This window comes from Homalodisca vitripennis, chromosome 1, assembly GCF_021130785.1.
Source record: "Homalodisca vitripennis isolate AUS2020 chromosome 1, UT_GWSS_2.1, whole genome shotgun sequence".
NCBI lineage: Eukaryota > Metazoa > Arthropoda > Insecta > Hemiptera > Cicadellidae > Homalodisca > Homalodisca vitripennis.
In genome coordinates, this window is record NC_060207.1 from 188,928,946 (window position 1) to 188,941,340 (window position 12,395).

General features: G+C 33.8%; 1 protein-coding gene across 1 annotated transcript in view; it reads right to left on the bottom strand.

The window, feature by feature from the left end:
• LOC124355935 (homeobox protein Nkx-6.2-like) overlaps positions 1-11,157 on the bottom strand; it is a 59,918-nt gene extending 48,761 nt beyond the window's left edge. The window contains exon 1 of the mRNA XM_046807089.1: positions 10,786-11,157. Coding sequence (XP_046663045.1) covers positions 10,786-11,104 — 319 coding nt within the window. The 5' untranslated portion in view covers positions 11,105-11,157. The remainder of the gene's footprint in view (positions 1-10,785) is intronic.
• Positions 11,158-12,395: the final 1,238 nt, after the last annotated feature.

A 12,395-nucleotide genomic window follows, 5' to 3' on the forward strand; every position in this document is an offset into this window, starting at 1 on the left:
GCAGAATAAACACCATAAGCGCTATTCGCTGCGATATCGGCTCGGCGCGCCGGATTCGTTATTTGTAACGGATGGTTGTCGGGTCATAAAGCGACATTGGCAAGAAAATATCGCACACGGACAGACAGACAGACAGACAGCTGCAATACCCGGTTTATGACTGGGTATAATTGTGCTCGATAACACGGGACCATATGCCGCATATCATCGTATAGTCCAAACTGTCGATTGTAGAGTCGAGGACCACTCACTAACTACCCATTATTATTGGTAGTTATCAAATCACTAATTATTGTCACTAGTTAGTGAGCACTGACGCTGCAAGTAACAGTCTTGTGTCGTTTTGTTAAATTATGTAATCGAGAGAATAATTTGTTACAAATTTCTCCCCTATTATTTATAGATAAATTACGTTAAAGCATTAAACTTTGAAATCTCAAATTCATTGTTACGTAGGATGATTTTGAATTATTGCAAAATTATTGTAAAGGATTTTGCCTCTTACCACAATTAATGTATTAAAAGTATAAATTTCAAGTAATAAATTTAAAAAATGTTGAAGACTTAATTTTAGACATAGCAATTAATACTTGTCTTCGTTTTACTCGTGATCGTAAATTTTAACTTTAACACGCTCCTAAAATAATTATGCATTATTGCAGCAATGCTTTAAAAATATATTGTGTGATTTAATAATTTACCATTTTTGTTAATATTTTATACGAACAATCGAGTAATAAAATCAACACTTTTGAAAAAAAAACAATTAACTTATATGATCCTTCATAACTATAATTGGCAAGTTGCCTTTAGGAAATACATTTTTTAAACTCAAAAACTAGAAACAGCGTAGAGAGCATAGGTGTTACCTTTGTAGTTAGACTACTATTATTAGTAGTCACGTGCTACAACTTAATTGTTTACTTAATTCAATTGTTTATCATTGTCAGATTGAGTAGCCTACAACCTAAATTTGAAACCTCGACGTGGCGTGGTGACATAATACATTTAAATGTGTTATTTTACCGTTTATTCGTGTAGGGACTTATTACACACCTTTGAAAGAAATTAAGTTTTCTATTATTGGTTATTGCTATGGTAACAGTTTTCACACTATTTATAGTGCTTCTATCGACCTAATTTTAGAAGTAATGATACATAAATAATTGTTATTCTATTCTTTAATGAGTATTCTGCTCTGGTATGCAAACCTGTCAGTTATAGGCTATTAAGTTTGTGTAAATGTAACAAGTTGCAAACGTATCAAATTTATTCTTTATATGTTATTGATTTGCCTTTGAACGTTAGCCTATAGCTTGAAAATTACGGACTAAACCCACATTAAGGAACTTTAACATTTTGACTTTTCTCTATTGATCTATTGGAAAGATTCCAAGATGTGAATTCTCAATTCTACTATACAAATACATTCTTAGCCAAGTACAGGCTTATGAACATGGGGATTTGGCCCGTTAACAGTACTATTTCTAATTAAATTATGATAATAATAAAATAGTCCAATATTCGAATATAGCAGCAAAACGAAAGGTTTTCACCAATAAATAAACACAAAACACATAATCTTAGCTCATAAATGGTTAAACATTTTTATAAAAATAACAACATGGAAGAATGGCCAAATGAAATTTTAGGCTATCATAAACATTATAAAATCTGGGTAACTTGCACCAACAAAAATGGCAAGTAACACAGCTCTATATCTAGAAATGTATAATATACTTTTGTGGTATTATTGCCATGCTTTGCTATATTATTTACATGCCTTAAAATTCAAGTGTAAATAAACAGTTATTCATGTAATTTCAATTCACCAAGACCATCTACGTAAATATATTAATATTAGAAGAGAGACCCTTGAGGAACTCCTTCGTTATATATTCTTTGAACTCTATAATCATTCGTAAATAAAAAAGGGGGTTGCTAATTAAATAACTGTCAAACAAGATTAAGGCATTTTCAATTACATCAATTTTTGAAAGCTCTTTTAAATTTGTACGCGTAAGTTTATTAAAAGTCTTTTAGTAGTCAATGAAAAAGCTATGACTTTATTTTAATAATAAAATCAACAAAATGAAAAAGGAGTGTCTCTCTCTACTTTTTTTCGGGTTGAAAGCCCTATTAATTGGCACAAATTATATTATTTTCTGACAAACAGAAACAAAACGCACAAGAAATCCGCAAGGTCTTTTAGTAGTCTTCTAGGTTATCAACTGCAACAATAATTTTTCTTATAAAACAATTAAAAACCTCATTTTTTAAAAAACCTTACTACAATTTTTTTTATACGGAGACTTTAATTTAAAAAAACATTAATTTTTATGTTGACAGCAACTTTTAAACCTATCGCAAAAGGTGTGTCACAATGTTTATGGCCAATTAAATACTGTACATTAAAATATTCTTGAATAGAACATTTCATAATAGTTCATCAATTGGTTTTTAAAATCACCACAGTGATATTTTAAGACATCCTTAGTATATGTAGTTCTGAAAAGAGTCACTTATAAGAACAACCTGTTTATTTCGATCACTAAAATACAAGGCGAACATAGCCTCTACGCTGCATCTCTTTTTGCTACAGGCGTTCTGAAACATTATCACTACGCAGGACGACTGATGTCCGTCTTCGTTTGCAAGGTTTCACCTGTACATTTAGAAGACCATGTCCAACTAGATTTGTAATCTAAAAGTATGTTAGGCGTTTTAATGTGCAGACAATGTTAGTGATGAGAGATCACCCAACATCAAGGAACCGCAGCATAGAAGATGCGATGACACGAGGATCCTTTGCATGTATGAAGGGACTAAATAAGCAACTAGGTGTTCCAAAATTATTCGCAGATTCGAAATCTAAATTGAGTTCTGATCCATTATAAGACGTAGAAAATTAAATTTTGAGATTATATGCACGTTTCTTCAATTTCTATCACAGGTTAGTTGAAAGATTTGGATGAGGAAAAACCTAGTCTCAATATATATACAGAAACGCCTCATGCACTCCCTCCTGGACCATTTTTTTTACTAGATACAGCCTAGAGCATTCCTAATCACCAATAACCTTCCTTGTTTAAAGTTTCTAGCCAAATTCCTGGCTGCTAATCTTGTAGAAACTGATTCTCAATTTATTTTCAATCATTCTGTACCTGTACTATGTAATTTAATGCATACAGACACATCCAAAGGAGCAAGTTCTTTTATAGTAAACATTTTATCAGATCACCTTCAACAATAGTGATAATACCTCTGAAAGTTGTAGCAACCTTTTAAGTACTCTTATGCTCTAAAGATGGATTACGCTAATTTAGCAACACCGTATTTGAGTATAAAAGATTAAACAGTTTTTAAATCTATAAATAAGTACTTTACTCTAATGGTCCTGTAGCTTTAAATAACAACAGATTATTAAAAAAAGAGAGTGAAAATTATTCAGAAGGTTTAACCTGAATCTCCTACAGTGGTCATACTCACATACTACCGCTCTCAAAAATGCATAATACCAAGAAGAATAAAAATTCCTATATGGAAAGTCAATTTTTCGTGGACTTGACAATTTGGGCATTTCTGTGCGGTACGTAGCCACGCATATAATACAGACTGCCCCAGCTCAATCAATGAGGACAGATAGCTAGCTAGCGAAGGAAGGCAAAGTGTAAGGGGCACTCACGAGCCCCGTGGGCCCCGTAACTGAAACAGCAATAAACCCCGTAATTCGCCCCCTGGGGCTACCCCAGTGCGATGCCCACTTGTTAAAAGGCCCCTATAATTAAAACCGCCTATAAAACGATACGCTTTTTGCTCCCTCGTTACAGATTATTAAATAACAAATTCAACACTTTTACCGTTTGTGGCCGCAGGGTGCGTGCGGGGGCGTGCGGCTGCCGGCCGGGGCGTTAATTAATTAAGCGGAACGGTAATTGAAAATCGCACGGGAAGCGGAATAAAAATAACACCGTTTACAGTATTGTTGTGGCAATAAAGTTGATTGTTTTTGGAAAATGATTAGTGAGTTAGTGAGTAAATGTTCTATTGTGTAATAGTGATCCGTTTGTTATTTCATTAGTAGCCTAATGTTTAACACTATAGGCTGCTATTAGCAATTCAAACATGAAACATATTTCAATATTTACGCTACTAATGTTTTATTATAAAATACTCTGAGGCCTTGAACTGTTGATTTGTAATGTATAGCAGTTCTAAAATAACCCATTGCTTTAAATTTTCGATTCTTGACTACCTTCGTGGCGCTCAGGAATATTCTAGACAGTATCCACACTTTGAGGTGACATGACAGAATTTTGTGACACGCGATCTTAACTTCAGGAATCTACATCACTGTTTTAAAATTGTTGAACTTCGAGTTTCCGGAAAGGAAGAGTTAAAATATTGGAATAGCTCTGTAACTCTATTTACTTGAAACAACTGTAACCACTATTTCTGTAATTTAGCTTATAGTATATACATTTTTGTTTTAAACGTATATCGCACATGTTATGTTAATTTTTATGAATAACTACTAATTTAATAAAATTATTTTTATAGAAATGTATAAAAGCACAACAGTCTGCTAAATACTTACCGGTTGTAGCAGAAACTGATAATATGCTAAATTTATCTTTATTAATCATAATATTAGATAATCTGGATAAATAATTTATACTGGTAATAGATTCTTGTAACACAGCGTCAAAAGTATTTAGAATTTTTAGGAAATATCTACTAAAATTTTTCATTTGTTAGGAGTTTTACACGCTGGAACCATTTTCATGAAGAAAGTGTTAAAATAAGAAATTACATTAAAGATTGTAAAGGTATACTCCCAATAGTAGTAGTAGGGTATGTAATTTTTAAATTATTTAAATAATATTAGTAGTGTACTGGTATAACCTTTGTGTGATAATGGAACTATAAATTGCTATTACGTAACGACTATCGTGGTACAAGGAGGTAAGCATTTAAAACCTGATGTCTTGACGTCTGATACGGTTAATTTGAGACAATGGATCGATACAAAGTATTTATGTTGTTGCCATATAACGTCAACAATTAAAATTAAGCACTTTACTTTTAATAGGCTATGTTGTAACTTTGGTAAATTCTTAAATTTTCCCCTAGTGTTGTAAAGAGACTATTACGTAACTCGTTACTTAAAACTGAAAGTTATACATTAAGCTACTCCTGCTTTACGTTTCATATCACTTGCAATTACTCATTTCTACGGTTTTTACGGTTATCGCAAAATAGCCAGATCAAGCAACGTCGAGCGTGGCTGCTGCTTGAATGGGTGACTGCTGAGCGATTCTGTCTATTCAACCTGCCCGCCTAACCCGCCGTGGCCGTTAGTCACCAGGTTTAAGTGTTAGAGAGGGCTTCTTACTATTAACTTCGCCTGCAAAAATAAAATATCTTTACTTTACTTGTCTTTACTTTATTTCTGAATTCATCAACTGTGCTTTCTAGACTCAGTATCGTTCCAATGGCGAAGGATACATCTCAAAAAATCTTAAATCAACAATATTTTGCATATTCTACAACCCCCACAGCCCTCCAGATCCCCTTTTCCCTTCCCGATAGTATTTCTGGATTTCCTATTGCTGACTAATGAACTCCTGTCATTTTTCCGATTTCTTCTCTAAAATTACCGAAAAGCAAGACTAATTAAAATGACTAAATAGTCTATTCTTACACACACAACTTAGCCTTTAGCTCATCATGTGTCAAACACCAATAAAAACTTTTTGAAATTGGTGTCATTCTTTATTCACTCCTTTATTGTGTTAATTGCGGCGAGAACATAAAAGCACAAAACCTAAATATTTATGAAAACAACTGCTTCTTTATGAGTGCCCCGCATAAAGTTCCGGAATATCCTGTGTTAATGAATATAACTACACTGGTGTTATATTTATTAATAGTTTAAAAGCAATATCAATTTTCCAAAAAAGGCTCTTACCCAATAGGGTACAATACCAATTATATTTTGGATCCTTTCGCGTGGTATTACAGTTTAATTTATATTTTATATTAAACCGTGTTTATTTATTTAATGTGTAAAATTACAGTAAACTTGTATAATAAAACTTTAGTTTTGGATTAATTATAGTACATTGGGTGAGTCCGGAATAACTACACAACCCCTGTTTGAGAATCCCGAAACACAGGAGATCGAAAAAGTTCTTCGAAGGGGGGGGGTCAAGAAGGGAATGGTGGGGGAATAGAGACTCTTCAATGTTAAATATTGAGAGTCAACACTGATTAAGAATTACTACTATACTAAACAATATGTGACAGCTTCAGATTCTAGACGTTGCACTAAGATGAAGGCGACCAGGAGTTAAACCTAACATTTATATTGAACCAACCCTTCCCACCATATCTACATTATGTGCAGAAAATTCAGTTGCTCCAACGTGCTTAGAGATCGTGTCTGTAACATTGTAGTAATTTTGAGGTTCTTCGTCGCCGGTTTTTTTTTATATCTTCAGACGACCATGACACTAGAATCCATGGGTCAAGTCTGTGACAGCGTCAGATTCCAGACACTGCACTAAGAGGAAGGTGAACTGGAGCTAGACTCAACAATCACGTTGAATCAACCCCTCCCATCATAGCTACGTTATGTGTAAACCAAACAGTCCATACTAAAAATGAACTTTAAACAAACAAATAGTTTCAGTGGGCAAATAAACAGGGTTTTAGTGCGTAGTATTAGCACCTGCACTAATGGAAACAAACTGGGAAAAGAAAAACGGAAAAGCATCGGTACCTACAACACTATGCAAACCATCAAACCGTATACTTGGGATAGGGGGTGAATTGCCTAACCCCCTCACGCATCGTGTACGGTATGTCATTCATAAACTTATTCCACCAAAAGTCCGTATGCTGCTTCAAACAATCATAGTGCTGATCCAATCGGCAGTAGACCCTTGAGGCCCAGACTTCTAGGATTAGACGCTTAAAGACCATCAGATTCCACTCCAAGAGACCAGACCGTTCGCAATGATAAGTTAGTCTCACTGGCATCATCATTGTAGGCTATCTTTCAGCAGCGATTCCGAGTCTGCTGGCATGGGAACATTGTAAATTGATCCGGATCTCCGCCATAGGCCATACCTTGACATTCTTACAGAACTGGTGGGAGCACACCAATCTTTCTGACAATCTTCAATGCGCAATTGAAAATAGGCCAAAGTTACAGGCAATCATATCTTATTGTGTCAGTCACCTTTTAAAACGCACCAAAATCCTACACCCACCAACTGTAAGTCATTAAACAACGAAGAGACTTTGAAATTAACTGTCAACAAGTTCCTTAAGTAGATAGCTCTAATTCATAAAGGTCTCAGAGCTAAGAGCTACTTTGTACTGTATAAGCACACAAACTGTTTTTTTCTTGAAATCGAAAGAGGAATTTCTTCTAAGAAAACAACAATCATCAGTCGCGATAGTTTTGGTGAAGGTCAAAATGGCGATCTCAAAATGATTAAATATTTTAAACAGTTTTTTTAAATATCATATTATTTGTCCTAGCTTGTCACACTTAAAACCAAACGTGACTCATAAATAATAGTTATATTATCGCCAGACAACTAGATAAAGAGACCGAATGTTCACAAAGGTCTGTATATGGTTAATTGACGCTAAGTTAACATGTATTTACGTGGCTAACTGTTGATACGAGTATTAAGCGTGTGAAGTTGATCTGGTGTAAAAATTATATTTTTATATTTTCGATGATAGCCTCCTATTTCGAGATTTACCAAAACTAGAGCGGCTGACAATCGATTTCTTTTTTAGAGGAAATTACTCTATCGATTTCAAAAAAAGCCAGGCTTTGGGCTTATACGGTGTAAATTGGTTTAAGGTCTCTGTGCTTAATAAGTGTCGCCAGATTCATAGAACAATTTTATAAATACAATACAATAGAAGCACGCTAAGTTTTTGTTGTGTGGAGTTAGGTTTAAACGTTCATTTAATTGTTCATTGTTATGTATCAGACAATACACAAAGGAAATTATGCATACATTAAAAAATAAACATACAACTAAAAATTCATAGGTATAACTTGTATACAAAGACAATTATTTGATAAATTATATCTATTGTTTGTCACTTTTATGTACCTATATGTTTAAATGATAAAATTACAAAAGAACATATTTTCTTCAAAGGCGTTGACAATAGACTGTCATTATATTTATAAACATAATGACAAGCCCTCAAACTACTTTATGAGACAATTTAAATTAAACTTATGCCTACACTGAAAATCCATGTTATTTGTCATTCTTAATATTTAACTGGGGAATACAAATTTAAATTTAAATAAGGCTGAGGAAGTGTTTTTGACATAAATATAGCACGATCTGTTTATAAGAAAATGTAAATAAGAAAGGTCATGCAATATAGCCTAATCTAAACCCAAAAGTCAACATACAATTGTATGAATGGCGATCATATTCATACTATAATTTAGACGTATTTATTGAACGTAATTATTAATTGCATTACATTTTATATTTAATCAATTTCTATTGTTTGTATCTGGAATCAAAGCGTTGAAAGTAAAACAATGTTATTATTGTAAATCGAATTTGTTTCTTGATTTATTTCTTATGTACGATTTCTTGAAATCTGCGTAAAGTCCTACCAAAATCTTGTACAAAAATGTTAAGTGTGAACTACTGTATTTGTATTAATGACGCTCAATTTTCTTCGATTGGAAGTGTGGCCTATATTAAGACTAATAACAAACCTTTAAAATTTCGCGCTATTCCCATAGCATAAATTTGTATTTATTTTGTTATTATAGTTTAGCCTTGCTCTATTTTATTTTAATTGTATAAGAATCCTATTATATTCAGGCTATACAATCTATTCTGACAATTTTAAATCCAGATTAAAATTTATTTGTCATCAATTTCAATATTCCTTGAATCATATTCCTGGTATTCTTTAAATTGTCTCACTTTATTATTGGTTGTTTTAATTTATTGGTTTATTTGTTTTGAATTGGTTAAAAAAATCATTTTTTTGTAACGCATGCGTATTTTGTGTAGGTAGATTAAAAGTCTCATAAGATTCTATTTCTAATATTATTTATCATGTTTTGTTGATTTATATAAATTAAACAATAAAATCGCTGCATTCGGAAGTGATTTCTTAAATAGCCTAAATGCAATACGAACCGTAATGTGGCCTTATAGTTTTGTTAATTTCTTAGAATCCTTTCCTGGTTTTTTTTAGATTAATGGTAAAAAAGTAGTATAAGCGGAATAAGAACTATTACAAATTAACTTACAATATTATGCAGAAAGTAGGTACATAGCTACATGGACTTTAACGTTGGTACTAACACATGTATAAGTTAATATTGTAATAATTTTAATTGCATTGGTATTTAGCCTAAAATAGGCTTTCCCCTTCTTTGCATTACTTAAAAAATACGAATTATGAGTTTATAACTCATGTTGTTAATTTTAGCAAGTTAATTTTAGCAAGGTAAACGTAGTATAGGCCTTAATACATTTTGTTTTACTGTTACAATCTACATGATGTCTAGCGTTGATGTCTTTTACTTGTTTTTTAAACTTTGGACAACCGTGTACGATAATGTGGTTGTAGCATTATCCATTCCAATAATATTAGGCCACTGTAAATGCTCATCACCGACAAGGTTTATGCTAACTTATTTACATTCAGTGTTCGTCTGAAATTAAATAATTATTTTTAAAACATCAGTATGGTGTAAATTGTTTGCCATAAATCTCTAACATCGGTATTTAAAATAAAGTACTTCCTGTAGTATAAAACCAAATATTGTTATATTACACGTTTCGTTGACGATAAAGTAATTAATTAATATATGGCCAATAAACTATTAATTATTGCCCATGTAATTACCTATTTATTCCGTTATACTGACTAGCCAATATGCTATTTCGATGCAATATTTACTGCTTCATTGTTTGTACGGCAATTAAAACATTAATTTTAACTAGCTATTAAATTTTTGTTCATTAAATCTTGTTCTTGCTATATACGTTATGCTACTAGGTTAGTCTTAGTAGCTATATTTTTGTGAGCGTGCTTTTTGTCTCTGTACTGTCCTACCTTTCTGTTATATTAATTCTTCAATAAGAAATATCTTTGTTCACCAAAGTAAATTGTATGTAGCCTAAGATAAATGGGAAGCAGAAGAGTATAGAAATATAGTAATACTTAGAGTGATAATTTAAACCACCAATTACTTTTTGTTTAATTTATATTTTTACTATTCAAACAAGCTTCCCAATCAGGAATTTACGCTGCATTAGACGACTTGGAAACTATTAAAATAATGTGCAACTTTTTACTACATTCATGATTAGGCATAAATTAGGTCAATTTTATAATTTATGAGGAATACCTACAATTTAAGACAGAAACGTAATATAACCCGCCAGTTTTTCGTAGTATGTACGTAATTAAAACAAGGAATACTGGAATTTAGCTACAGTCTGATATTTCTCAGGCCGTCTAAGCTAATAGACTTTTTAAGAATATTACAGTAATTTAGGGAACCATAAGTAGCACTTTTCTATAATTTATACAAATTTTGTTGTTGTAAAATGCTACTATAAGTTATCTGCTTTCTCTATTCTTGTATTTACTTTTTGTTTCTATAGCCTAGTATTTATTTGCTCTTTCCAAAATCCTACGTTTTTCTTTTCAAAAGTAAAGTTATGACGAAAAATCTATCTACTAAGATTCAGATCTACTCACTGTTCGCTAGACGGTCCCGCCAGGCCATGGGGTTGCTGACAAGGCCCTGCAGTCCAGGCCAGTAGATGCCGCCACGGCCCGTCAGCTCTGCCAGAGGGTGTGTGTGGTGTTTGTAGTAGCTGGCCGCTGCCATGCCTGCCGCCGCTGCCATCCCGACGTTGAACCCGCGAGCCACGTTGGTCGGCCGGGAGAGGATGTGCTCTATCCCGTGCGGGTTGGCGGAAGAAGGGTGCCCGTTCTTCATCTCGGTCATGGAGTGAAGCGCGGCGAGCGGGGGCGAGCCCGACGCCTCCAGAAAGCTCAACATGGGGGTCAACATCGCAGCGCTCTGGAAAGAGTCGCGCGACGAGTCACTGAGATTCTCCGTCGACGCCGTGGTGGACACTGACTGCCGACATGTGATCCGCGGGAGCGGGAGGGGAGTGCCGCAGACCACGCCCCCGGCTCTGATTGGCCGGCCACGCCCCTCCCCCACCATCCCTACACGCGACTCATTACTCAATTACCCCTACCCACCGTGTCTTCTCAACTCGTAATAAATATACTTGGAATAGTGACAAGTTTTTATACAGTCTTGTCATTATTGGCCACTTCCGCCGCCCCCCAACCCCCGCCCGGCCCTCCCCGCAACCCCGCACAGTCCTCCAGGAACCATAATGCTTTGATAACATTGTCCCCGTGTCTATTGAGCTATTGTATTTCAAGATTTAATGTTGGTTTGCTATTGTCGCCACAGAGGTCGATTTCAATAGAAACGGACGGTTGTTTATATTTATGGTAAAAAAATAAAGATTTTATTTTCTTTAAGAGTTTTTAATTTTTAATTGTCTATTTTTATTCTTTGTAATGTATTTTTCAAACAATGTTTACGGGGACATTTATTTTATTGTATGCAGTTCTAATGAAAAAAATCAGTTTTTATTTCATATCCCTTGAGCAAATGTATAATAGCGTTATGGATTATCTCGTGTTTAGAAGCATAAACAACATTACTATATTATAAAATAAAAATATACTAGTCGACGAAACTGTATTAGCCTACACCGTACTGTAGGTACACACTGCAACACTTTTCCCAAAGTCCCAAATTTTGTTACCTATTATGAATAAGGAAGGAAACTTAATTTTTTGTTCTTCGAACTATCCAAATAATCTCTAAAGTTCTAAAACAACCCCAAAGTTCTCGGTAAGTTACTGTTATGAATAATCTTTAAGTTGTATGATTATAATTTTTAGTGCGCTACTTTATCTGGAACAGTTTAAAATAGGCTATGTTTCCTATAGTATTTCGAAGTGACGTAACCTATATTTCTTTTGTTAAAATCTAAATTTAAAATCTCTGTTACATAGAGTAAGGCTACAAAGTGCGAGGGAATTTTGAAAAATGTTTGATTTGCAAAACCCGTTTTAATTAGTTTTTTAATATAAAAAAATATGCATTGTACAAATTTGATTCTATGGTATAATTCATTGGACAGGAAATGCTCACTTCAAAACTAACGTTTGAATTAGCACCTCTCATAGAGTACTCCAGGGACGTAGCCAGCGAGAGTGTTCAAGGAGTCCGAACTTCCTCCTTCAATTTAAAATGTTTTAAATTATGTTTGTAA